Source organism: Cucumis melo, chromosome 6 (assembly GCF_025177605.1).
Source record: "Cucumis melo cultivar AY chromosome 6, USDA_Cmelo_AY_1.0, whole genome shotgun sequence".
Classification (NCBI taxonomy): domain Eukaryota; kingdom Viridiplantae; phylum Streptophyta; class Magnoliopsida; order Cucurbitales; family Cucurbitaceae; genus Cucumis; species Cucumis melo.
In genome coordinates, this window is record NC_066862.1 from 1,243,934 (window position 1) to 1,270,770 (window position 26,837).

Consider the following 26,837-nt stretch of genomic DNA (forward strand, 5'->3'; position numbering starts at 1 on the left):
CTTTTTTAATTTTTTTTTTGAGTGGAAAACACGTTTTTTTTCTCTGAGTCTACTTTCTATTTTGTCTATGTTATTTTTAACTTTACGCATTTAGTTTAATCGATGATTCGATCTTTCGCTTTTGTACTTGTTGATATAAGAGATGTTAATTTAATTTTTTATTAATTTATTGAGCGATTATTTTTTTTTCATTTATATTTTGTCTTTAATAATTAAACAATTTATATATATTCGTTTTCTCAAAAAGAAAAAAGAAAAATCAAACTTGAGAGATGTGTATGGAATAATATAAGATAGAGAAGGAAAGTTGAAACTTTCCAATATGTTATCTCTTGTCTTTCCATTTTTGTCCCTTCATTACTTTACCTTTTATGAAGAGTTGACAACATATTTTTCTAATGTATCCTATGTTTCTTTTTGAAACCTTGATTCATGGGAAGTTTAGAATCATGAAATTAAATAAAATATAAAGGCTCAACATGAAGATGTGGGTAAAAATAGTTAAAGTTTGTTAGAGGTGATTTTGGATCAAATGATATAACTGACATAAAATAAGTACGTAGATGTGACAAGGTCGAAAAAATAACGAAGTTTGGACTAAAGATGACACTCTACTCCCAAGATGGGTTGAGGGGAGAGAATTGGTTCGTATTAAAACCTAGATTAATATGCACAAATAGAGCATGTCTCTCGGTTGATAAGTCAAGTATCGAGTGTATGTGACAAACAAGATTTTCCTTTTATATGCTATGTTTTTGTTCTCTTCAAACAAATTGAATATTATGTGTCACGTGAATATTAAGTATGTTTTTCCCATCCACATTATAAAATCAAAATTTATAGTTATAAATTACGAAACATGTAACAAAAAATTGACTTTAAAACTCAAAAAATCGAACGTTTCAAACTTTGCATCTTAACTAAATTCAAATTCTTTTGTGATTATTAACGGATTAAATCATTGTTTGCAAAACAAATGACAGAATGATAATATATGTATATATAAAAGAGACCAATAATTATAAAGCGATTGGTCGAATGGTTTATAGTTATGATAATAATAGACGTCTTATCCACTAAAATAGACTCGAATTGGTAAATATAAAATATATCTATCGATCAGATCGTTTATTAATTAATTATGAAAGGAATTATTAACCATATCTATCTGCATGATTAAATTAGAATAATTTTCTTGGCCTTAGTTGATTAAATTATTTAAACAAGAGTATTTTTACAGACCATTTCAATAATTAAAGTTGTTGGGCCTTGCTTTCTTAAAACTTATCATTAATAATATCTTTAAGACATTACACAAAATCATCAAAATTGAGCCACTAAGTCAAATTTATAATCAATTAGCAAAGCCTTGAGTGAATGAGTGGGTACTTTTTGGTTAATTAATTGCTAACCATATCTCTAATTAGTGGGGTTGCTATTAATTTAGTGAAAATGAAAAGTGGATCACTTTCATATTCTTTAGTTCAATTAGTTCAATTGGGGTTAAATGTTTTTTCTTTTATTACTTTTATTATAATTGGGATAATATTATTAATTTAAATTTAAAAAAAAACGTTTCTCCAAAATTGTATATTTATTTATGGTAACAAGTTGGAAATTAAATTGATTTCCATTTGGCAATCTATTGACTAACATATTATGGAAAATTCTAAACTTGGATATGTCTCATTATTTTCATTTCTTGAAATAAAGAAACCATTGCTAATTATTTAACATAATTGTATTCTTAACGTTGGGTATAACAAACAATATGATTCTCTAATTTTAGTTTAAACGTCATCGTCACAATAATACAAAATTAAACATTGAAAAACTTTGTAGAGTAAGTCCATGGTTGTAAATTATAGAATAAATTATCCGTTATAAAATATAGCAAAAAATTTAAATAGGCTATAGAGAATTGGATGAATTTTACTATATTTTTTAAATAATTTCAATAGTTTATTATTTTTGAACAATACCCTTTAACCCTTTAATATTGTTCATTCAAAACACAAAATTAAGAACATTTGGATATAACATTTAATTTCATATTTTAAAAATTACGTTTAATTTTTAAAAAATAATAAAAAATAACAAAATAAACAAAATATCTATACCTCATAAAAAATTAGTGTAATAAATTTTTGTATTTTATTTGTGAACTGTAAATAGTTTTTTTTTTCTTTTTCTTTCTTTTTTTTTTTTTTGAAAAAACCTCCTTTGTTTTTTCTTTACAACTTCTTTATCATGATTTTTATTTTCCTATCTTGTAAATAATTTTTTTTCCATTCATAACCATTATTCTCTGATAAAAAGTGCGAGGATGAAAGGAAAATAGAAAAAATATAAATTTTGAAAAAGGAAAGCAAATTGAAAAGCAAAAGAATTAGGAAACCTAGAAATCACTCTATAAAGTTGAATGCAATAAATAAAATAGTTATTTAGCCACTTCTAATTTTATCTTATTTTTAATAATAAGAATAATAATAAAAGGAATTGTTTTTGGGTCGAACAGCTCAGCAAAGAGAAGGATGTAAAGTAAGTGGACCCCACTTTCATCTATTCTTAAAAATTAAATTATTATATATATATATATATATATATATATATAAAAGTATAATCCTTTTATTTATTTATTATTATAATAATATATATTTTAAAAAATCCATTTGATTTGATTTATTTATTTTTAAAAATCCCCTTTTTGTTCGTAAAGCTTTTTAAGGCTTCCATATTTTTTATTTTATTTTATTTTATTCCCACTTCTCTTCACTCTTCTTTCAATTCCATTTTCTTTTCCCTCTTTGCAGATTCGCCGGCATCCTCCATTGCCGGAGTTTTCCAATGAGGCCAATGCCCTTAAAACCTTTGATTTGCTTTCTTTAGTTCCTATTTTTACCTTCTTCTCTGAATCCGAATAGAATCGAAGAAGAAGAAGAAGAAGAAGAAGAAGAAGAAATGTCAGTTTATGATGCTGCATTCGTGAACACGGAGCTCTCTAAACCCACTTCGATTTTCGGCCTTCGTCTTTGGGTTGTTATCGGAATCTTTGTTGGAGCTCTAATAGTTCTCGCACTCTTTCTTCTTTCGCTTTGCCTCACTTCTCGCAAGCGGAACCGTCACAAGAATCAAATCGGTTTTCCTAAGTCCACAACTCACCATTCTCCTCCTGCTGTTTCGAAAGAGATCCAGGAGATTGTGCACCATGCCGTGCCGGATCATCACCACCATGTTCAGCCGGAAATTCATGTCGAGATCGGGAAATTGGAGCATCGAGTTGTTTTTTCTGATAGACCTTCTAGTGGTGAGAGTAGAGGTACTGTGAGTGAAACTGCTTCTTTTGGATCTGGTACTGTTGGGCCTGAGGTTTCACACCTCGGTTGGGGAAGATGGTATACTCTGAGAGAGCTTGAGGCGGCCACTAATGGCTTGTGTGAAGAGAATGTGATTGGAGAAGGTGGATATGGAATCGTGTATTTAGGCATTTTAGGAGATGGTACCAGAATTGCTATCAAGAATCTCTTGAATAACCGGTGATCATGTCGACTAATTCTCTAATGTTTTTATCGTTGATGTTGTAAATTTACTTACTTTGCTTCTGTAACTCGAGAGTCCTGTTTGGTTTCACGAAAAATTAATTTTGTGTTGAGTTTAGAATGTGCTATAGAGAATCTGATGCTGTTGTTTCTTTTCTACTGTGGGGAGGGAATGTTTCAAACTGCTACAATTTTAGGTGTTTCTGATTTGGGATGTTCTTCTTGGTTTGAAGATTATATAGATGCTGAAGTTTTAATCTATTTTTGTACTAGGGGTCAAGCTGAAAGGGAATTCAAAGTGGAAGTGGAAGCAATTGGACGGGTAAGACACAAGAATCTTGTCAGGTTACTGGGATACTGCGTTGAGGGTGCATATAGGTACTGACGTACTGTTGATTTTCTTTAAATTTGAGGTACTTTTTGGTGCATAAATGTTTATTATGAACTTTTGCTTTCTTTTCCTTTTTTCAGAATGCTTGTTTATGAGTACGTTAACAATGGCAATTTAGACCAATGGCTTCATGGAGATGTTGGGGATGTGAGCCCTTTGACGTGGGACATTCGTGTTAACATCATACTTGGAACCGCAAAGGGGTGTGTAATTGTGTTATTGCAGATCAGCTATTGATTCTTGTTTAAGCATGCAAGTCCTATAATGTAGTTGTCTCTCTCTCTCTGCTTCTTTTCCTATGGTGTAGATTAGCTTATCTTCATGAGGGTCTTGAACCAAAGGTTGTGCACCGTGATGTAAAATCAAGCAATATACTGCTTGATCGTCAGTGGAATGCTAAAGTATCTGATTTTGGGCTGGCCAAGCTTCTCTGTTCTGAAAGAAGCTATGTGACAACTCGTGTAATGGGTACATTTGGGTTAGTTCGTAACTTATACTCGATTTTAACTTTCTACTGTTCATAAAATGGAAAGTCATGTGGTGATTTCTATAGATATGTTGCACCCGAGTACGCCTGCACTGGAATGTTGAATGAAAAGAGTGATGTTTATAGCTTTGGAATTTTGATTATGGAGATAATTTCCGGGCGTAGTCCCGTTGATTACAGTAGACCTCAAGGAGAGGTTGGTTTTTCTTTGCATCTAATGCTCGATTATGATTAATTTATGTATTAATGTCATTTCTGTTCTTTTCTATTCTGCTGCTTATTTAGTTGAAATTAATGTCACGATTGAAGGTAAATTTGGTGGATTGGTTGAAAGCTATGGTTGGAGACAGAAAATCTGAGGAAGTGGTTGATCCGAAGTTACGCGAGAAGCCACCTTCCAAAGCTCTCAAACGCGTTTTGCTGGTTGCTCTTCGTTGTGTCGACCCTGATGCCACGAAGAGGCCGAAAATGGGACATGTCATCCACATGCTTGAGGCAGATAATTTGTTATCTCATGATGTATGAAGCTGTATCTATAAGCTTTTCTTTGAAATTTTTGGTTCGCTTATTTTCTCTTTTTAACAATTTTCCAAACTCAATCCATCTTTAACTAATTTTTAGGATCACCGGGTTGGCAAGGATTCTACGCATTCAATTCAAAGCCATCAACATGAAAACCGAGCCGTTTCAAGACGAGTTAACAACCAGAAAGATGAAGGAGCATCTTCTAATATAAGTGAAGGTGACAGTGATGGAAACCTTCAGCATCCAAGTAGGTGGAGATAATAACGTACCACACTGGCATGATTACGTTACATGACTAACATTGCAAGTTTCTCCGAGATTGGGAGCCGAATCAACAATTATAGTTTTTGTTTTATAGATCTTTTTTTGCTCTTCAGATGCCATCTCATCTCCAGATAGATGGTTGCTTTTCTAATTTTCAAATAAATTAGCCTCATTCTTACAGAAGCCGTACGAACCGCAACATTTCCGCTCTTGTTAGCTGTGCAGTGTCTCATCAACTTCCTTAAAATGCTAGCTGCTATCCGTCTTGATATTTGACATAACAAAGTCATTGTCTATAAGTACCTTTTAGGGTAGGACACCTAGTTTCTATTTGGTAAAGATAGCTCCTGTGTCATTGTACATCTAGAATTATGCCCTTTTATCGCCGAGAGCGCCTGCCCTGTCAATTGTTTGGTCTAGCAGCTAACCAGCTTTGTTGATGGAATTGGTTGAAACTGCCCATGAGATTGTGAAGCCTAGAATTTGTATGCGTCTGATGTGTGGTCCCTGTGACCAGCAAATTTGGTAGAGACTTCTCCTACTGCAAACTCTCCTTCATGTGCTATTTTTCTCTGTTCTGGCTGGACCAGTAAGGCTAAGATGTGGACTAGAACTGAGGCATTTGCCATCAAAACCACGACGGGATTTGTCTGATCTTCACGTTAGGCTGCCCGATGTTTCATCCTAAGCTGGCTGTAGATGCTTCTGAAGGGATCAGATCAATCCCTTGGTTTGTCTGCAACCATACATTGTCTTTTCAAGCACTCTCTATCAAACTCAAAGCCTCTGAGAGCTCCTTCAAAAATCCCTTATCCAAAGCTTGCTTTTGGAGTAAGTTTCAAAGGGCTTTTGTAACTTTATGGAGTTGGGCCATTTCTTTAACATAAGTTTGAAAAATTTTCAATCTTTGTATTTATTTATTTATTTATTTTTACAATGTTGTCAGTCACATTTATAAAGAACGTTTGAACGACTTTATGGTTGCTAGCTCTGTATCCATCCATTTGCAGAGTGGGGCCAAGTGTTATGTGCATCAAAATTGAGCAAATTTGCTTGTAATAGCAGTTCCTAATAAAGGAGCTTTGCCGTTTATTGAGGATATCTAGTTCGTAATTATTAATGTTTTTGAAAGCGTCTTGTTTGTTCTTTCCTTCGTAAACTATACTTTCTATAAATGCTACATATTAGTTTAGCGTAAACCTTCTACTTTCATACAATTGGCAAGTCTATATTGCATTCGTTCAGGGTGACGTTGAAACAAGAACAAAGAACTTGGGAGCTCCAGTTTATAGTTGGAAGGTAAACTATGGGCTGTTGAAAATCTTTGTTGGGTTATAAATTGTTGTTTTGGATTTCCTTTATCCTTCTGGTGCTATGATTGTTCATGTTGATGTGTCATGTAAGGTTGATTTTGGTGTCACAGGTTTTGGGGCTCTTGTGGGGTACCTTAATTATGTGAGTATGGCATTCATGTTGGGATACTTTTCTCCTCTTTGTGCTGAAGCAATGACGGTTGTCGAAGGCTATGTTTCAAAAAGCCCTTTCAGAAGCGCTGCCTAGGCACATAAAATGAGGTGCGCATTAGGTGTGCACCTTATGTGAATCCCCGAGGCCTAATGTCTTGGACCTTGAGTTTTTTTTACTTCAATAATTAGGGGTATCACTTTCACATATGGTACGCTTTCCAATAAATTCCACTCCTTATTCAAAAGATATTAATGGTGTGACTCATGCTTTATGTTTTTTGGATTCTTCTAAGTTGTCTTGGATATGATTTTCTAATTTCCCTTCTTGATTTTGATCTCTTTTCGAGGACGATTGTAGTTAATGTATAGGCCGTCTGCTTCTTTTATTGTTTGATTAATGAATTTGTTTAATTTTACCTTGACATATTTGATTTTTATGAAGTTTAACATTTGAAGTCATGATTTGAATCTTCAACATGCAAAGTTTTTATTATTGATGAACTTGTTATTAATGTTAATTTCAACAATCGAGACATGAAAGATGAAACTATCAATTGATACGATAGTGCTTGAATTCTTGTCCCCTAGATTGATGATAATAATTCAGATCCAATTAAGTCCATCAACCCTTTTAAGCTTGGATCATTTTTCCTATCTCATAACTATTCTAATTACAAATTCATAAGAATATATAAAAATATCTCCCTCAAATAAGTTCCTTCGGCTAATTATCACTCTCTTTTTTAAACCTAAACTTAAGATATAGGTAACTACAAACTTACTCCTCAGATTAAATAAAAATTACGACAAATAAAATAATCTCATGGTCTAGAGCAGCCACCAGATGACATTAAAATCTGGAACAAAATCTACCCTTTTATAATTATACATATTATGTTAATCAAAATGCATTATAATATCTAAAAATTGGGACATAATATTTAATAGTTAAAAGAAAGGACACATTTAAATTCTATTGGCTAAACTTCTTGCTTTTATCGACATTGTCTTGTTCTCTAATTATATAATAATGTGACGTAAAATCCACACCGTCCAAACTTGGAAGATGTTTAACGGTCAAAATTGTATTAATTCCACCAGCCAAAAGCCACTCAGAATCCGCCACGTTTAACGCCAGAAGTCTTGTAAACTGTCTGTGAGTAACTTCGTGGTCATTTTAGCAAACAAATTCAGCAAAGGGAAAATTAAAATTCCACATGACGGTCACGAAAAAAAAAAGAACGTCACGATCCAATCAATTTGCTCCACGTATCTTCCTTTCTCATTATTTGCGTACCTCTCCAGTTAGGTTATCACCGGCTTTTATCATCAATTCTGAAAGACAGCTCTTTCTCATTTCCACCACGCGAGAATTTCAACGTTTTTCTGGCTGCGATAGTTTCTTAGAAATTTCCTTTGCTTTCTGATTTCTGAATCTGGTAGGAACCGCTCCAATTTTTCCTTGTTTATTTTTCAATTTTTGAGATAACTTGATTATTGCGTTGGAATTATTCTGTTTGCTTTAGATTTAGGTTTCGATGTAACTATCTAGGGTTTCTGTTCTTTTGTTTCTTCTTTTGATAGATGTTTGGGGTTGATTTCTTGTGGATTTTTTCATTCGTCTGCTCTAAACGAATTGCTTGTTCGTAGATCTACGAATTGGTAAAATTTTATTTCTGTGATTTATTTTTTGTTTAATTTACTTGTAATTTATGGAGTTTATCCAAACTTTTGCTATTTCAAGCTGATTTTTTTTTTTTGGGGGGGGGGGGGGGGGGGGTGGTGTAGAAGTGCTGTGCACTGTTTATGAGGTTTTGCTTGAAAGAAGAGATTTTTTTCCTGCTTCAGAATTGACGATTTGAAGATTAGTTTCACGTTTTTCCTCTTTTTCTCCTCAATTTTGGCGTGGAAAATATTTTTTTTTTCTGTTCTAGTTTGTTGAAACTTGTGTTTCTATACTCTGGATTAGTAAATCCTGTTCTTACTTGAACTTTTAGTTTTTGCTAGCAAAATTTTATATGGGTTTTTGAAATATAATTCAATTTTGATTATCCTGTCGTTTTTCTGGCGTCTTCATTCCAAAAATCAATCTGCAACGCTACATGGGGAGAACTAGTTATTGGGGTTGTGTGCAAGGAGATTTCTTGTCATGCAGGCCTCTTGGCTACACCAATGTTAGTAGTTGGTGTATCCAGTTTCTTCACCAGTGCTTTATTTCTGCTCTAGATTGGCTAATTTGATCATGCTATGTTTGGAAATTTCATGAGAGGTTTGGTGCATCTGCAGGGATCCCATATTTTTAATGTATCATTCACCAATTCTATTTGAAACTTGATTACATGATTGATATTCTATGTGATGGTGGCATGATGGATGGTTATCATGAATCTGTTTCCAATTGGCAGCTCATTGTTGGATTTATCCATCTTGCAGTTAGTGTTACATAATGAGCAAACCACAAGAGCCGCACCGGCCTTTCTTTCCTTTTGGGAATCCTTTCCGCGCAATATCACCAAAGGGTGCAAAAGTGTCTTCTAGACTTGTTTTTCTTTTAGCTACTTTTGAGGATTCCTTGGCAGAGAGGCTGAAGAAGCTTACTCCAAAATCAGAGAATGACATACTCAGCTTCTCATGGATGGAATTAGCAATGAAGCTGCTGCGTGAAACTCACAATAACGTAAAAACCCTTATAGAAGAGCTTGGGTTCCCTGTGTCTGAGTGGGATGAGAAATGGCTAGATGAGTATCTGAATATCAGTGTGAAATTACTTGATATATGCAATGATTTTAGCTCTGAGCTCTCACAGTTGAATCAAGGCCATCTTATACTTCGTTGTGCCTTGCACAATCTGGAATCTACATCTTCCAACCAGTCTGTTCGTGCCCCTTCTTCACTAGATGCATGGAATCAACATATTAGTTCCAGAACCTCTAGAGTGGATAGCGGTTCTCCTATTTTGGACGGTCTCAAGGAATCACTTGATCTTCCTAAGGTTAAGAACTCATCCAAAGGCAAGGTTTTGATGCATGCGTTGTACGGAGTGAAGGTGGTGACTTTGTTTATTTGCAGTGTTTTTGCTTCTTCCTTCTCAGGTTCTTCCGAATGGTTGTTACCCACCAATGTTCCGGATTCATTCAGATGGGCAAGCGCTTTTACCGAACTACAGAAATATGTAAATATGGAGATCAAAAAAATTTATTCTAGTGGAAGGTTTACTGCATTGAGAGATGTTGATGCAGTTAATGAGAGAGTGAAAAAACTACATTCCATGATTCAAGGAAATATGGATGACTGCAAGGAAGAATTTCAGAATTTGATTGTAGAATTGAGGAGGGAGGCTGAAAATCTTACACAAGGTGTAGATCATCTGACAAAACAAGTCGATGAGTTTTTTCACATTGTTTTATCTGGACGTGATGAATTGCTTTCAAATCTTAGAGCAAGTGAAACAGTATTTGCTCAGGGAATGGGGGGGCTGTGTACTAGGCAACTGTGATAGTTTGAGCTTGTTCCTTAATATTGAAGGGTTCGACTGGTTATTATCCTATCTTTTGATTGCTGATTGTACACTATCTTGTCTTGCTTGTCATAGTATAGCCTGTGCAGTAATGCCTTCTGTTGTCTTAATGTTATTGTGGTTTGAGCGTGTAATATTGTACTTTGCAATGAGAATGAAATGGAAAAGTATATCATGTTCAAGTAAAAGCTTGCACCGCCAGTTCAGCTCTCTTTACAGGTCACACTATAATTGAACTTCACGAGTAATTCGTTCTATTCAATTTCTACCTTGTTAATATAATATGCTGAAATGAATAGTTTATATGTTATTTCTTTTGCATTGAATTGTTTTAGATACGTGGATACTGTGCTATCTGGAGTTGGAAAAAGAACTTAATCATCTTGCGTAGTCCATACAGAATTCGAGATTATTTACCCTCTTAAAAGCTTACTTGGACAATGTGCTGGCTGTATTTTCATTCATTGGATAATGATCTCATGTCTCTTAATCGTTGTTTACTGATGTAGTGACAGATGGAAAAGATCAGAAGCATGAGCTCTCATGCAGCGCAGAACTCTAGAACGCCAATTTTGTCAGTGAACACTTGCCAGTTGCTGTACAAATTGGCAGTCGGTTCGTGATTTACACTTAATGAATGGATCTATCTCATATCATAAACTTTTTCCTTTTAAATTTCCTGTTCTTTTTGGGGAATATTTTTCAAGTTTTTGGGCTGATTCCAACGTTTAATTGATTATAAGTGGAATTATAAAGATAGCACTCAATGGGTGTGTACATTCTATATTAATCAGAATTCTGCTGGAAAGGAAAATTCACTTCATACCGAACATTTTTAGATACGATTTCATAGTAACAGACTAACAGTAAAAAATATACTGACTGGATATAGTGCTTGCTGATACACAACCAGTAAGCGTTATGCATGACTGAATTGGTAAGAGCATTTTTTCAACTGCACTGCATCGATTGGTAAATTATCCTCTGGAAATTTGCATGTTGTAATTTTCTCTTCTCCCTGATCGGGTAACAGATCGCACGGTGGAGGAGTAACCTGGCTTGTTATTCCCTCGACATCGGTGCAAGTCCATGGCTGTTTCTTTGCCTTTGGTGCCAAGCCGATTGTCACATTGGAAATGCATATATCTGTGAATGTGTCACCTGAAATTCCCTCCAATCTAGCTGCCATTGTTGCGTTTTCAACTACCATATCCCTGTAGTTAATTCCCTGAATTACAGGCAATGCGTGTGGGTCATAATTCTTATCGGCATGTGATCCGTAATCACCTGTCATCCAGAATGCCCATTTCATGGTATGCATTGTCATCCTCCTAACATATATGTCTTTTACATATCCTCCCCTTCCTATGCCAGTTTTTATCCTGACCCCGGATTCAGAATTGATAGCTACGATGTCTTCGGCTCGGACATCTTGGATCCCGCCCGACATCTCACTCCCCAGTGCAATGACAGCACTTGTTGGGGAAATGCAGGTGAGCCGTCTGACGACCAGTTGCTTAGTCGGCAATCCGAATCTTATGCCATACTCATCCCAACCACTCTTGACAGCTACACAATCATCTCCAGATACTATGTAACAATCTTCAATTCTAACGTTTGTGCAGGAATCTGCAAATGGAAGTCGTCATTGGTTAACAAGATGTATAAAACTACTTCTTGAGGAAGGTTTGGATAACAAACCTGGGTTGATACCATCTGTATTCGGCGATCGAACTGGAGCGATAATGGTGATTCCTTGAATAAGAATATTGCTGTGTAACATTTACAAGAGAACCAAATTAGGGAACGTTGAATCTCGTACATATCTTTTTTCAATGGAACAACTAATTGGTTACCTGCTGTATACAGGATGAACATTCCAAGCTGGAGAATTCAGCAGGGTCAGGCTTGATATCTGTATATCACGGGAATACATAAGCTCGATTAAGTAAGGTCGAGTGTACTTAAGCTTGCCCTGATGAAAAAGCTGCCACCAGCGATCACCTTGACCGTCAATGGTGCCATTGTTACCTGATGTTGGTTGGTTCCACTTGAATTTTCAGACACAAGTCAAGGAAAATTAGAAACAAACTGACTTTAGCATTGGGACAGTTACCTGTGATGACAACATCCGTGAGGTTTGTTCCAAAGATTAAACTGATGTACCTTCCTCCTGATGTGTCCCTTCCATGACCGTAGGATGGCAATGGTTCGACCACAGGCCATTCATTCGGATCCTATGAAAGTAGTTAAAAAATAGGTACAAACTCTTAGATGAATATAGACCATCTATTTGGTGTCATTCGATTGACAAGTTAGTTGATCTACGATTACGATTTTTGTAATACGGTATCTATACAATAATGAATGCCAAGTGTATCTTTCAGTTATGTGGGGATGGACCATGACCTTAGAGTCAATTCAAAATCCTCATTTTCTATCTTTTTAACAACTTTAGCTGACCTAACCATAGCCAGGGTTTGGAAAATGGTAGAAAGACCATGATTTAAGGACCTAATTTACATGGAATCCAATGGATTTTTTGTAGTTTGTTTTAAAACCATTGAGAAAAGTCGAAGAAACTACCCCCACTTTTGACCCATGACTTGAGTTCATTAAGGTCATGACATCAATGTCTTTACCTTGACTTTTCCAAGCAAAACACTCAAAAATAAAACTAACTTGATTTTGACAAGTGGCTTCGAAAGAGTATAATCCCAACCTTTCCTTGGAGGTATTCACTTTTAGGTTTTTTCTATAAATGTCCTCTAAGAAGTGGTAACATTAAAATTATTCCAACCACCATACTAGTTACTCTCGATCTCAAAAATCCTTTCTATATTTTAATTTAATTATCATTCCTTAAAAAGTTATAGATCACATAGTGATATCTAAAAGAAAATACAAGTCAGTCAAGAAATGTTGAATATGTTCTCAAATTTTGCAGTTCTTAAAATTTAAGAAATCCAAAGCAAAAACTATAATAAGAAAGTTAGAAAACAAGAGAATATGGGATTAAAGTATTCCAGAACAAGAATCCTATGAATGGTGACAAGCATTCTATTTGTAGTAGCAAAAGACATAATAAAATCAATAGTTAAATGTAGCTTTATTTTAAGCACAATCATCTTTATCAACAGCCTATAATTGTCTTCACATGAAAAGGAATGATTCGTAAAAGAAAAGGAAAATTTGGGCATTTGTGTCATTCCCATACGATAGTTATTATTTTTGGAATTCTAAGTAAATGTAAACTTTACTCTAAAGTAATTCTTAGTTCATATATGGTCTTATCATTATTATCATTATGGAATAACAAAATTTGGATATGAAAAAACATGATGCAATCTGTTCACGTGACGGTACAAAAAGAAAAGGATCTAGTAAATAGTAACACCCTCCCTCGTGAACTTATATATATATATATATATATATATATATATATATATATATAATTTCACAAGACTTGACATAACAATTATTCATTTTAAAATAAGATACCCTCGGTAATAAAAATAAAAATATAACTAATTCTATAAATAAAAAATTATTTACTAGGTAAAATAGTGTGGTAATTACTTAAAATGAAAATTATGTTATCTGTCTTACTAATTCGACTTAATTTTTATATGAAATTTTAAAATATTTCAAATTTAAAAAACTTTGTGCATGTTCAAGGTTTAACTGTTTAGGTTAATACACTTAAACCATAAAGTTAAAGAGTAATTTTAAAAGTAATTTAAAATTTTAAAAAATATATTACCAGACAAAATTGAAAATCTAACATTTTTTTTTAAAGAACAAATCATAAAGTTAAAGAGTAATTTTTAAAATAATTTAAGCGATATGAATTAAAAATGTTTAGACAATGAAAAAGTTCACAAACCTGAGAAGCAAGAAGAACAGCATCTTGATGTAAAAACAGAGTGAAATGACTTGTGAGATTGAAGCTTCCGGTGAGCCACCTCCCCGCCGGCACATACAGCTGAGCGCCACCGTCGTTGGCGTATTGGCCGAGCCGTTCCACCGCCGCCTGAAACGCCTTCGTATTCGACGTTACTCCGTCGCCAACGCCGCCAAACTCCGTTATCGAAGCAGTGTGAGCTCTACAATTTATGGCTCCATATTCAATCCCATTTCCTTCCAAAATCTTCGCTTTTTTCCCCTTCTTAACCTTTCCCCTTCTTCCTTCAACTTCATCCATTAACGCCGCCGCCATAATAACCCCCAAAATCACCATTTTCATTACCTGTAAAAACAGAGCAACAAAGGTTTTTATGAATGCATTGTTAAAAAAATTGTAAAAAACCAAAAAAAGGTTAAAAGGGTTTGTTTAAATGGTGGAGAGGGGAAATAGGTTGATGAGTTTGAAGCTAAAAGACATTAAAAATGGAAGCTTTTTGAAGAAATGGAAATGAAAACAGCCATTGAAGAAGAAGAACAATGAATAAGATTGTTCTGTTCTTACTTGAGCTTTAATGGGGTTTTTGTAAAGTTTCTCCATTGGCATGAACTAGGGAAGAAACTGAGCTTTGGATTTTGGAATTAGTTGTGTCTGTGAATGTGAGTGTTTGTGAGTGGGTGGTTTTATAGATGGGCTTTGGTTGTTTTATGACTTCATGTTCTACCCACCATTGCATATAAGGAAGTTAGTTTCTTTAGATAATTTTTTTTAAGTGAAGTTGAAAGCTTTGGATAAAAGTCTAACCAAAAGTAGTTGTATGAAAGTAGACTCTACCACACTTTCATTTTTGTATACTTCAATAATTTATCATTTTTATGTCTTCAATGTAAAAACTATAGGCTTTAATTAGAAGTGAATATTTGTATATGGTAGTTAGACTCATTAAAATATATAGTAATAACAATGTATTCGAGGCTTTGAGCTCTACCATATCTAAAACATCAATATTTCAATTGATTAAAACATAAATCCACCTCGATGAATCCTAAATCTTAAACACCAATAGCATTTTAGGAATCAAATAGTCTAGAATGTAATAAAGTGCTCCTATTCTATTTAAAGAAAGTATGATTAACTACACTACTTATTTTCAATTAAGTAGATGTTTTATTATTATTGTAGTAGTAGTAGTTAATTAGAAGTTAAATAGTGTTGTTAAATCTCAACCACAAAAACAAACACTAAATTTAAAAAGAAAAAGAGAGAAAGAGGGTGAGAGAGAGAGAGAAGAAAAGAGGCATTTTAAGGTGGAATTATTATAATTACTTGGAAGTGGGAAGCATGGGAGTGTGGAGTGAATGGGAAGTGGGGAAGTGTGATTTTACAATTATACCCCTAAAATTATAAGGAAGAGTCGGTCCCACATTTTGTCCTTTTTAGGAACTTTAAATATTGAAGTTTGTTTTGTGTTTTCTTTTCTATAATCTCGTGAATGCTTTCTTTTTCATCTCTACACTGCGCCACTCTCAACCGACCCACTTCTCACGCTCACGGGTTATATATATATTATATATACAATACAAATCGAGAATATAATAATTCAACTAAAATGTGGAACCCAACCCACCCTAAAATTGTTGTTAAATTACAAGTTTAGGCTCCCAAGTTTTAAACTTTATCTAGAAGGTCCTTGAGCATTTTATTTTGTGTTTTATGGATACTTGAATAAAATGCCATTTTGATTAGGGTATTTTAAGATTGGTTGAATTTTGGTTAATATCTTAAATTTAATTTCACTTAGGTAGTTTGTATAGAATCGTCAACCATATTGTTCTAAAATTTTATTCTCTATTGCTTTGTATCAAAATAAAGCATGTGCATTTGAAATTCGCGAAAGAAAAGAAAACAAAACATATAAATTTGAAAGGATTTACATCGGATAGGTCTACCACATTTGTAAAAGGGTAATTATAATAGGTAGCAATTTTTAGAATAATTATTAAGTATATAGCAATATTTTAAAAAAATTGCAAATATAGCAAAATCGGCTTCTATCGTTGATAGATTCTTATGGTTTATCAGTGATAGACCAACATTTACTACATAGTCTATCAGTGATAGACTCCTATCATTGATAGATTTTGACAGATTTTGCTATATTTGCAATTTTTTTAAAATGTTGTTATATACTTAATTATTTTGAATATAATTACTACATTTGCAACTATCCCTTTGTAAAAGGATGGCTAATTTGACAAACTAATTTTAATGGGTCGCTCAGACAAATGCAGATTCAGGCCCATTGGATCGGTATGGATTCTATCGGCCCAAGAGTAGATACCTTGCTCAAAATAATAATTAAGTTTCATTTTCTTCTTCTTCTTCTTCTTCTTCTTCTTCTTCTTCTTCTTCTTCTTTTTTTCATTTTTAATATATAAAAATGGGCATCAAATCAATAAATTAAGGGATAGATGGTTGTTTTAACTTTAAAGAAATAAAAGAGTACAGTAATTGATGAATCTTTATAAATGAAGAAAAGACGAGTGCATTTTGATTATATACTTTTATCGAATTTGTGATTAAACCAACAACGAATCTAAAGGAGCTTTTCAATTATGCAGCTTTATGCATCAAGAAAGGAGAATTTGTTGGTGAAGCGTTTAGAAGATATAGCTTAATCTAATATTTAGAAAATACAGGCTAAGAGTTAACCTATATTGAAACACTGTCGTTGTTAAGAGTATGGGCTGATCTACATGCCAATAATGTTGTGTTCTTTGCTCAATATAAAGAGGATGGTTTCGGTTGAAAAAGAAATATGTAAGAAATAAACAAGAAGCAGTCACATACCAAATCGATATCTCTTTTTACTATTTTTATTCTCTATGAGTGATAGGTAGCTAAATTTTCATAATCTTCATGGAGCGACCCAGCCAAAGCAGTCTATCTCCTATGCCCACCACATGCTATAATACCTTAGTATGTCGATGCTTCTCTCTATGAACGTCGATTGAATAACCTATCAAAGTAGCATTAACTGACTTTTTAATGCAAAGTTTTAAAAGCTACTGATTTGGAATCGGATCCCTGTTTTTGAGGAATTCTACAAATTCCTCAATATATCGTTGATGAAGCTTAGTGTCCCCAAAAATGGCGGCAACTTCTTCAGCTCGCTTCCTAATCTTCTCCCCTTCTCCTGAAACCATGGCTTCTCTCAAAGCTTTGGCTATGGCTTCTCCACTGAAACACCCATCGTCTTCGTTTCTTTCGACTTCAACTGCAACTCCCTTCTCCACCAAAAGCCTCGCATTCAGCGGCTGATCAACGATGAACGGCAACAGAATAAGACAATTCCCAAATTCCAGAGCTTCAATGGCCGATCCCCATCCTCCGTGAAAAAAACTCCCTCCGATTGCCGGATGCCCCAAAATCTCCATCTGCGGAGCCCACCCCATACTCACCATCCCTCTCCCCGCCGTTCGATCAGGGAACCCCGCTGGAAGCACGTCGGAATCCTCCGCCCAGTCCGGTTTTCTCAGAGCCCATAAAAATGGCAACTCCGAGAGCTCCACTCCACGTGCTATCTCGTGAATTTGATCCTTTGTGAGCTTGCATTCGCTTCCGAATCCGACGAACACCACCGATTTGGGGTTTTGTTGATCGAGCCACTCGAAGGTTGATTTCCATGGCGAATTGGCCTCGAACTCTGTTTTTGGAGGCTTTTCTGGAGGAAGAAGCCCTAGAGGGATCACTTTCTTTCCGCAATAATTCGAGTACAACTTCAAATAATCAACATCAAATTCATAACAAGTACGAACTGCAATTGCTTGACACGCGGAAATGATCTTCGTAACCCTCTCGTAATCACTCATCCCGGAATCGTTCTTCTCAAAAAATCCAGCACGAATTCCGACCGCTTCATGCCGCCGGTACGCCACCGTAGAGCCTTCAATTGGCGGTGGCGAAATCAGGCTTCCGATCTCCGACAGAGGCAACCTAGCCCCAAGAACATGGGCGTAGAAAGCGAGAAATCCGGGGGACAGAACGCGAAAGAAAACGATCGGAACTCGAAATTCTCGAGAAATGTCACTGATCCAACTAACGTTGAAATCGACGATGAACCAATCCGGCGGATGTGGATGATCGGCGATGAACTTTCGGAATGGTGGCTCGGCGAGATCTAGTGCTACTTTAAGGAAGGGGATTTTTTCGAACGGAATGTCGACGGTGGCCTCTGCACCTTCCGGCAGGGGGTCGCCGGGGAGTTTTGGGAGTGGAATCGGGACCGGAGTTATGAAGGAGGAAAGGGAAGGAGGAATTGGGGGAAGTCTTTGCAGATTTTTGGGGGTGGAGATGAAGGAGACATGGACGCCGGCTTTGGCTAAAGCAATAGAGAGTTGAAAATGGGGAATTAAATGGCCAAAGGCAGACCATGGAAATACAACGACGTGAAGGCCTTTGTTTTCCGCCATTGTTATGAGCTTGAGGAAGACGGATGAGAAAATATGAAATTTCTTTCGGTATTTATTGTAACTTGTTAGCATAGGAAGGTTTAAAGTTGGTAATAGTCCATTTTTGCCTGATTTCAATCAGTTCCAAAATAACTTTGTTGTTTCTTTAAGGGGTTTTTTCAAATTATGGTTATAGTTTGAGAGGTTTACAATTTTATCCTCAAATTATTACTGAAGTATTAATTAATTAAAGATAAATAAAAATCAATAACAAATTAAGAAGCATTTATTCGCATTTCTAGAGAAATACGAGACCCCTTCTTCAAGTAAATGATGAAAAGTCGTGTTTGACTAAAATAGCTGACTACAAGACTTGCTTGACTTTGAATTGGAGAAAAACATGTATTTCTAGAAGCGGAAAATGGCACTCAATTGCCAAAAAGAAAATCTAGAAAAATGAAGTATTTTTTAATATATCAAAATGACAAAAAAAAACACACACACACACACAAAATTTCAAACCCTATTACTAATTCAATATAAAATTTTGTTATATTTTTTAAATATTTTCAATAATATTATAATAATTTACCTGATAATTCACCGCATTAATAATATATATCTTAACCAATTTAGCATGATAATATTGACAATTTTATTTTTTTTTCTTAATTTAGGAATTTGAACCAAATAGATTTACAATATGATAGTATTTGGAGGTCACCTCTCAAGAAATTGATTGTTGCAGATCTCAAACCAGCATCTTTACTCTCTCATCCCCTCTATGAGTTCCAACCATGGCCAAACCTGTAGCTATTTTCATATCAAAACAATTTTCCATCCTCAAAAATAAGAAAATTATTCACAAAAATGTGAAGAAACCAACTCCATTGCATCATATAGGGAAATTTTAACAAACAAACAAAAAAAAAATACTTGTGAGGCTTTACAGAAATGCCAGCACCCACGCCGAGCAGCAAGTTCGAACATTCCAATCTGTCAATCTCGGCCTGTCGAACATATTCCAAGCTACCAAAAAGAACACAGACAAAAGGATTGATTGAACACAAATATGGTAGTTTTGGTGAGATAGTTGTTCAGAATTTTATGTCAGATGGATGAGTTGCTTTCTTCTAAACTGAATTCATCGCCCTCCCAATCACGTTGAGAAATGCTGCCAAACTGCTTGTATTAAAAACAAGTGGGAATAGCAGAAGATTGAAGCCCATTAGTGTGGATGTTTTTCTTTTGAAGTACGGTTAGCATCGTTACTTGTTCGTCCAATCTGACACGGTGCTTCCTAAGGTTGCACCTCTCGCCTTAATGATTTGTACTGACTGAAGGAGAATATCTTGCTCTGTAGAGAACGATTCATCTTTACCCTACACAAGAACAATTCTGAAGTATGTAAAATTTTAAGGACAACATGTCGAGGCTTAACGACATGAGCATAAGCCGTAACAGGAAGGATGGCCACAAAGACTATTAGACTTACCATTTTTTTAAGGTTACAACCTACTGTCAATTCTGCATATGTACTTTCAATTTGAGAGAGAAAACAATAAGGAGCCTCCTTGCCCAAAAACACCTTAGGGTGAGACATAAGCATCTTCTTAATATCATCTGTTATCTGAGAAACTGTACTAATATCATCAACTTGCAAAGGAACCCTCTTCACTATTGCACGCCACTGTGCCCTCGACTTATTTATAATTACCTACAAAAGTTACCATCCCATTTTAACTGAAACTGTAGAATAACCAGAACGTTAAAAAGTAAACCAAGGTATTAAACCACTGTCTTAATCCAAGAACTTCGTCACAGTATTCAACACAACTGAAATGGGTTGAAGCATAAGGGACCAAATGAGCAAATCCCTGGAGAGATTCATGCAAAAATATAAATACTGTGACACTACATAGCTTATGAAAGTTGCCAAGAATCTAAAATTCGAAAATCAAACGTAGATGATAGAAATGGCAAGAAAGTTTGTCGACTAAAAAAGACAAGAACAACAATGACCACTTGATTAATGACTACTACCATTTCTAAGTCTACAAAAGTTTATAGCTCGAATTTTCTCTCAATGAGCTAGAAATGCAAATTACTTTTGGTACAAAAAGTTGGATATTTAAAGTGGATAAGTAACTTAATTTAGAAATTTATTTGAAAAATACAGAAGTAAGCAGAAGAAAAACTCTAAAGGAAAGCAAATAGGCCAGTATGATCGGTGACCAGGTAAAAAGGTACAGGCATACAGTGATAATGTAGGAATTAAAAAAAAAGGCCAAGAACAATAAATGTTGAAGGACAAAGAGAAGATGGCTCACCTGGCTAGAAAACAGAGAATTTGGAACAACGACTGGAAATTTTTCAGCACTTAATAGCGATGTTGTCATGAGTCCCATTTCCACAACTTGACCTTCAATAGTACCAGCCTGCAAAACGAAATTTTTAATTCATTTGATTGCAAGTTAACAAGAAAAAACCAATAGATGAAACTTGCATAGACAGTCTAGAGTTTCCATTGATTTGTTTAAATCCCATACCCTTCCAGAAAATGCAGAGAGAAAAAGATTACACACACCTTAATTGTATCTCCAAGTGAGAAGGGTTGTGAAAACTGCATCGTTAAGCCACTCAAAATATTCCCAAGTACGTCCCTCGCAGCAAAAGCAGTGGCCACTCCTACATAGAGAAAAAAGGAGATGAAAGAATCAAGAACATGGTTGTTATCTCGAGCAGATCCCTATTCATCAATAATATATAAGTAACCACGTGCAATGTCTATTTATCAAGAGAAATGTTGGCTAAAAAAAAGCAGTTAGTGGAGACAAACAGAAATGATGGTGAACAAGGAATCAGTAAAATGGAAACATAGTTGCAAAGTCATTTGGCACCAAGCTCTCACCTCCAATGCCACCAACCGTCAGCATAGATTGAACAGCCACACCAGATGCCTCGGCCAAAGCCATCAATCCAATAGCAAATAGAGCAACAGATGAAACTTTGTCAAGGGTAAGTAACCTGTCCCGATCAAGCCCTGCAGAAGTCTGGGTGGCCAAGGCTCGGGAAAACACATTTGTTTTCCAGCGATAGATAAACCAGACAAGGGAAAGAATTACAGCCCCTCTGCAGGCCTGTGAAACAAATTCCGGCGCTACTGCAGTTGGTGCAACTATCACGCCACTGCAAGACAAAGTTTGAACAAATAATGTTAGGGAAGATAAAGTTAAAGTACGTAGCCAAGAGACTGGCATATAATTAAGAGAAATATGTTAAAGTTAGAGCCACTAACATTTGAGAAAATGCAAAGAAGGTAACAAGATATCGCAAAGGATCCTCAAGTGCACCCCAAAAACTTTTCTCATATGGAATTTCCTCACTAGGTAAGGCTCCAGATATTATGGCAACAGGACTTCGCATTGAATACTTATGAAATCTCCTCAAAAGCCTAGGCATTACCGCCCAAGCCAAAAGAGTACCAGCCAAGGTCATACTTACAGGAACAATCACATTTTTTAGATAAGGATGTGAATCGAGTAGTTTATCAACGTGCGGAGATAATTCATCCGACACTTCTTTAGCCTTCTGCCCCGTAAAAGATGCTGCATCAACAGCACTTTGCCAGACATCCTTAACCTTTTCAAGCAAGTCCCTTCCAACATCAGGGGGGTTACTGATATCCGGTTCAACACCCGCAGAAGCTGCTGGCACACCAGTATCTCCAGTTATATCAGCTTTTCTACCAGAAGTAGATGAATAATTCCGATAATTTGACAAATTCCCAATAGAAGTAAGAGGGATAGTGTTCCAGTATTTCATTGACGATGCGGGCAGAAATGTATCAATGCGATGTGTACCATAACTTGGAATATGTAAACCACATACAGTGGCTCTTTTAAAACTGTGAGATTCGTCATTATAGTATCTTTTATTTAGAACAACATTCGGTCTAAGGACTCGGTCAACGTATTTGGAAATCTTCGTGTAAGGCTTGAAAGATTGAAATGAGCACGCAGCAAACCTTCTGCATGCCATTGAAGCAAATCCGACTCACGTCCAGTAAACTCTGCAAGAACCAGACAAAACAAAAGATTTATCACTGCGAGAAAGGACACTCAGAATGAAAATCCAGTAACATATTGATTAAACATCACAATTCAAAGCGAAGACACATAGTAGAAACACAAGCAGCATAAATATTTGCTTCGGTTACATACACAAACTCAAAACCGTAATCTGAAGCAAACAAGAACAAATCAAATGATACAAATCACATCCAACCGATCAAATGAATTCTTCTACGAAGTAATTTTGAAACTAAAATTTAAGTTGCCGGAAACTTCAAAATCACTTACCTGAAATGGAAGAATCTGAATGAAGTGAAAATGAAGCTCCTAAAAGCTCCTCGGACTAGTTCCTACCTTGCGAGGAACGCAATGGCAAAGGGTGGCAAAGGGCTTGTGTCGAGAAGATTGGAAGGAACAGCTTGTGAATTGTGAGCAAGGCCGTAGAGGATAAAGCTCATTTTGGACCGTCAGATTTGTTCATTTGATTGTCGTGATATGATCCATCCAACGGTGGACGAGACCTAACTCCAGATGCTAATGGGTCGGTGTGTATCGCGTTCGAGTTGGGCTGACCCATACAAGTAAGGGCTCGGCCCATTGAACCACCAACCAGAAGTAAGATTTTCTTACACTAATTAGTAAATAAAATAGTATATTACAATTCAAACTTTCGATTAAAATATTAGGCCAACTTTCCTACCGATATTAAAATTTGACTCTCGAACTTTTATAAATTTGTAAATTATGATAATTATATAAGTATATAAATATTCAATTTTTACCATTTACGATTTTAATATTCATATTTAGTGTAAGTTCGATAGTCCAATCTTAATCTATATTAAAGTTTAAGGACCTAATTATTAAATATGTCATTGTAACTACCATCATACTTTAAAAGTGGTTTTATGTGCATTTTGAAAATTCAGTATTCCCTTAACATTCTCTTTTGAAATTAAAAAGGTAGATATTTTTGTTGTTAAAATATTTTTGAATTGTTATGTGGTGCTACAAACAATCATGTCTCGCTGGTGCTTCAAAAGATATATATTTTTAAGTTTGAGAATCATACATTCGTCACGTGGTGCTACAAAATCTCTTTAGTTTTTCCTAATCGTGCACTTATAGTTACTTACTATTTCAACCCTAACATTTAGAAAAATGCATGTATAAACTCTATAATCTAGTGGCACCCTATTGTATACGAAAAAACATTTGTTGTCTCTCTACCTGTTGATGTAGCTAATATATTGTTAATAAATTGTAAGTATATTATATATGTGTCAATTTTTATCGTTTGATCGTTGAATTTACCACAAACTATTTTTCTCGTCTTAAAAGAAATAAAACCAGAATTTGAAAAAAAAAATAGCAAGTAGGACAAACGAAATAAATGATTGCGTAAATTATAGATCCACTCACATATTTTTCTGTCTTTTTGTTTATTTTCAGCACGTGAGGAACTATGTAAATTACATTTTCGTTTTTCAAAACATTAAACTGTTTTTTCTTTTAGTACAAAACACATTTCTTAAATTATTATTGTCAATAATGTGAGACCTAAACTACCGTCCAAATATATATATTAAAAAAAAAACTACCGTCCAATATTTTCTATTTAATCACTCCTTGGTGAGATGACTATTTTTTTTATATAAAAAAATCACTAAATTTGTTCGATCATAGAATTTCATACGATAGATTTTGTTTCTTTTTTTTCGTATATAAATAGTCTAATATATTTTTTATGTAGATGGTGAGAATGGATATACAAAAATTACTGAAATGGTTGGAATGTACCAAATTGTTACCTTTTTATATATATATATATATATATATATATATATATATATATATATATATATATAAAGCTTATTTATTTTTCATGAGTGATATAGATTAAGATCTATCATTCAAAAACAAGTTTGAACGGCCTAAATTTCATATAATTTGTCAAAAATGAAAAATTAGGCAAGAAAATTTTCCTTTATGACAAAATCAGGTGTGATTAATCTTTTATTGTGGGTTTCGTTCAGAATAAAGGTAATTCACTCTCCTACTTTGGAGGTTGTGCTAGCCGAATAGGGGAGAAGTGTTGGCCATTTTGGCTGGTTTTGGGATCGATTAAAGAACTTAATTTGAGGGATATTTGGGTAGAATTGGATGTGGACGGGTGGTTAAGAAGTTCTATTCCATGTCTTTCACTTTCTCTCCATTTTGCATAGCGTGAGAGTATTTATACTTTATTAAAAAGCTTATTATCGTGGATCTTATTATGGTTCGAGAAATTTCTATAGGGTTGTCCATAATCTAGTCAACCATGTTCTTCTTTTTCTCTCTCGACTCTCCAATATTGTTGAGTTGGAAATACTCATTATTTTTATTAATCTTTAAAAAAAATCATAATCTTAAAAAAAAAAAAAAAGTCCTAGAATAATGTGATTTTATCAAAAAATAAATAAAGATTAGGTGAAAAAATGATGGAGCAGACACGACATATAGAAAGGGAAGCAGCCGTATGGCGACGTCTACTGTCCACGAAATTGCCAAAAAAGTAGTTTGATAATAAGAAGGAATTCCATTTTTTCAACGTGAGAAAAACCCACAATATTATATTTAATTTGTATTCCACACAAATTTATTAATATTATCTTCCTTTACCTTCTTTATTTGGGATTTAAAATATTTTAGTAATTAACACGAGAGCCTGTCTTATCCCAATCATTATTTTCTTTTAATTAACAAAATTCAAACTCTCACATCTCAAAATTATAATAAATAAAATAAAAATAGTGAAATTTTCATTGAGAAAGAAATTGGGTTTTAATTTGGGAAATAATAATGACCAAATTACCCTATTAATTAAATAATATAATCAATCATAATAAAAATGAATAAATAATGTATTTCCTCTCCATTTTTTTTCCTAAATAACAATTAATCAAATCTCAAATCTAAGAATTTTTTTTAACATTTTAGATTTCACTTTATGTTTGTTTTATTTTTATGTATGTGCTTTTTCGTTTTTGGTATTGTTAAATATTTTTTTTGTTATATTTTTTAAAAGACTCAAAGTAATAATACATTATGAAAATGAATTTGGGAAAATAAGAAAATAATGCAAGTGGGCAAGTGGGGGCAACATGAGTAATTAGAGAGAGTGGCTATAAATACCCTTCCATTGATTAAACGCGTCTCATTCCCTCGTTTGGGACCCTCCTTCCTCGCCGCCGCCGCTTTACGGCGTCACCACCGTCCACTTTCATATTTTCCGGCCATCATTTCTGTCTTCTACACTCATCATTCTCTTTCTATAATTACACAAATTTATTCTCATCCATGAACCGCCGCATAATCCCCTTTCTCTTTGCTGTTCCACAAACAGAACCGGAACCGGAACCCTCTCTCTCACCGACCGCCATGGGCTATCCCGTAGGCTACGCCGACGTGTTTTTCCCCAACGCCTTTCTCCATCTCCTCTTCTTCCTCGGTTACATCCGAAGCCTCATTGTTTCGCTCTTTCAATTTCTAGGGCTTTCCGATTTTCTCGAATCCAACGTCGTTTGGCCCGAAAATCCGACCTCCATTTTCCACGATCGATCCGTATCCACCATCCTCATCGAGGAATTCGTCCCCGTCGTTAAGTTCACCGACATCATCGCCGCCGTCGAGTTTCCACCGGAATGTTGCGCCGTTTGTCTTTGCGAGTTTCACGACGATGAGGAGGTTAGGTTTCTGAAAAACTGTAAACACATTTTTCATAAAGAATGTTTGGATCGATGGATGATTCGCGACCAGAGAAGCTGTCCTCTATGTAGAACCCTAATCGTGCCGGAGGAGTCGATTCCTCCGCTAATGGATTTTTCCGGCTGCACTGAGTTTTCCGGCGACTATAGCTAAGTTTTTTACTTTTTTTCTTCTTAATTATGAAGAAAAAAAGGTTTCTTAATTATTTATCAACCAAAAAATTGTTAATGGTTGTGTAGATAAAATTAGAATTTGTTACCCAAGAAAAGCCTAAAATAAAATAAAATGTGAATTTCCAATATTAAAATGAAATTCCATCTAAGTGCAATCTTCTCTTAAGCCCATTTTGTGTTTTTCAAGGAGGAAAAAAAAATTGTGTTGCTAATCCAACTTTGTGGGATCCTTAAGATAAAACAATTAGGTTTTAGTCTTAATTTAGTTTAAATTATAATAATAAATAACTTTTTCTTTTG

General features: G+C 34.8%; 5 protein-coding genes across 20 annotated transcripts; 2 read left to right on the plus strand and 3 right to left on the minus strand.

Annotated features, from left to right (window-relative positions):
- The first annotated feature begins 2,730 nt into the window (after window positions 1-2,730).
- LOC103483252 (probable serine/threonine-protein kinase At1g01540) lies at window positions 2,731-6,337 on the plus strand. The gene is made up of 7 exons (XM_008439784.3): window positions 2,731-3,536; window positions 3,813-3,917; window positions 4,011-4,133; window positions 4,238-4,408; window positions 4,484-4,613; window positions 4,727-4,936; window positions 5,039-6,337. Exons 1-7 carry the CDS (start codon window positions 2,962-2,964, stop codon window positions 5,201-5,203), a joined length of 1,479 nt encoding a protein of 492 aa, XP_008438006.1. The 5' UTR covers window positions 2,731-2,961; the 3' UTR covers window positions 5,204-6,337.
- Window positions 6,338-7,816: 1,479 nt separating this feature from the next.
- Window positions 7,817-12,579, plus strand: LOC103483255 (protein BPS1, chloroplastic-like). 11 transcript variants are annotated; one of them, XR_007821567.1, is made up of 6 exons: window positions 7,894-8,111; window positions 10,699-10,804; window positions 11,223-11,502; window positions 11,588-11,682; window positions 11,815-11,937; window positions 12,059-12,579. XR_007821567.1 is itself a non-coding variant. In XM_051085883.1 (3 exons), exon 3 carries the CDS (start codon window positions 9,119-9,121, stop codon window positions 10,166-10,168), a length of 1,050 nt encoding a protein of 349 aa, XP_050941840.1. In that variant the 5' UTR covers window positions 8,008-8,111; window positions 8,257-8,334; window positions 9,106-9,118; the 3' UTR covers window positions 10,169-10,377. The 11 variants fall into 11 exon arrangements, 3 of the variants coding, with proteins under 3 accessions (XP_008438008.1, XP_050941840.1, XP_050941841.1); XR_007821564.1 differs by having other exon boundaries at window positions 7,901-8,111; window positions 11,223-11,682; XR_007821568.1 differs by having other exon boundaries at window positions 7,882-8,111; window positions 10,699-11,126; window positions 11,588-12,579.
- Window positions 10,906-14,856, minus strand: LOC103483253 (probable polygalacturonase). Its single transcript, XM_008439785.3, has 6 exons — window positions 14,658-14,856; window positions 14,076-14,438; window positions 12,306-12,426; window positions 12,046-12,220; window positions 11,891-11,961; window positions 10,906-11,818 (listed from the first exon to the last, which is right to left on the minus strand). Exons 1-6 carry the CDS (start codon window positions 14,697-14,699, stop codon window positions 11,109-11,111), a joined length of 1,482 nt encoding a protein of 493 aa, XP_008438007.1. The 5' UTR covers window positions 14,700-14,856; the 3' UTR covers window positions 10,906-11,108.
- Window positions 14,370-23,038, minus strand: LOC103483257 (mechanosensitive ion channel protein 1, mitochondrial). 6 transcript variants are annotated; one of them, XR_007821560.1, is made up of 9 exons: window positions 22,906-22,980; window positions 21,843-22,616; window positions 21,456-21,733; window positions 21,132-21,232; window positions 20,875-20,982; window positions 20,040-20,261; window positions 19,495-19,926; window positions 19,269-19,351; window positions 14,370-14,438 (listed from the first exon to the last, which is right to left on the minus strand). XR_007821560.1 is itself a non-coding variant. In XM_008439789.3 (7 exons), the coding sequence occupies exons 2-7, from the start codon at window positions 22,583-22,585 to the stop codon at window positions 19,813-19,815; spliced, it is 1,566 nt and encodes a 521-aa protein (XP_008438011.1). In that variant the 5' UTR covers window positions 22,586-22,616; window positions 22,906-23,038; the 3' UTR covers window positions 19,418-19,812. The 6 variants fall into 6 exon arrangements, 2 of the variants coding, with proteins under 2 accessions (XP_008438011.1, XP_008438013.1); XR_007821559.1 differs by having other exon boundaries at window positions 19,481-19,926; XR_536552.2 differs by lacking the exon at window positions 14,370-14,438 and having other exon boundaries at window positions 16,941-19,351; window positions 19,481-19,926; window positions 22,906-22,991.
- On the minus strand, window positions 17,159-18,565 carry LOC103483256 (UDP-glycosyltransferase 91A1-like). Its single transcript, XM_008439788.3, has one exon. It carries the CDS (start codon window positions 18,563-18,565, stop codon window positions 17,159-17,161), a length of 1,407 nt encoding a protein of 468 aa, XP_008438010.2.
- Window positions 23,039-26,837: the final 3,799 nt, after the last annotated feature.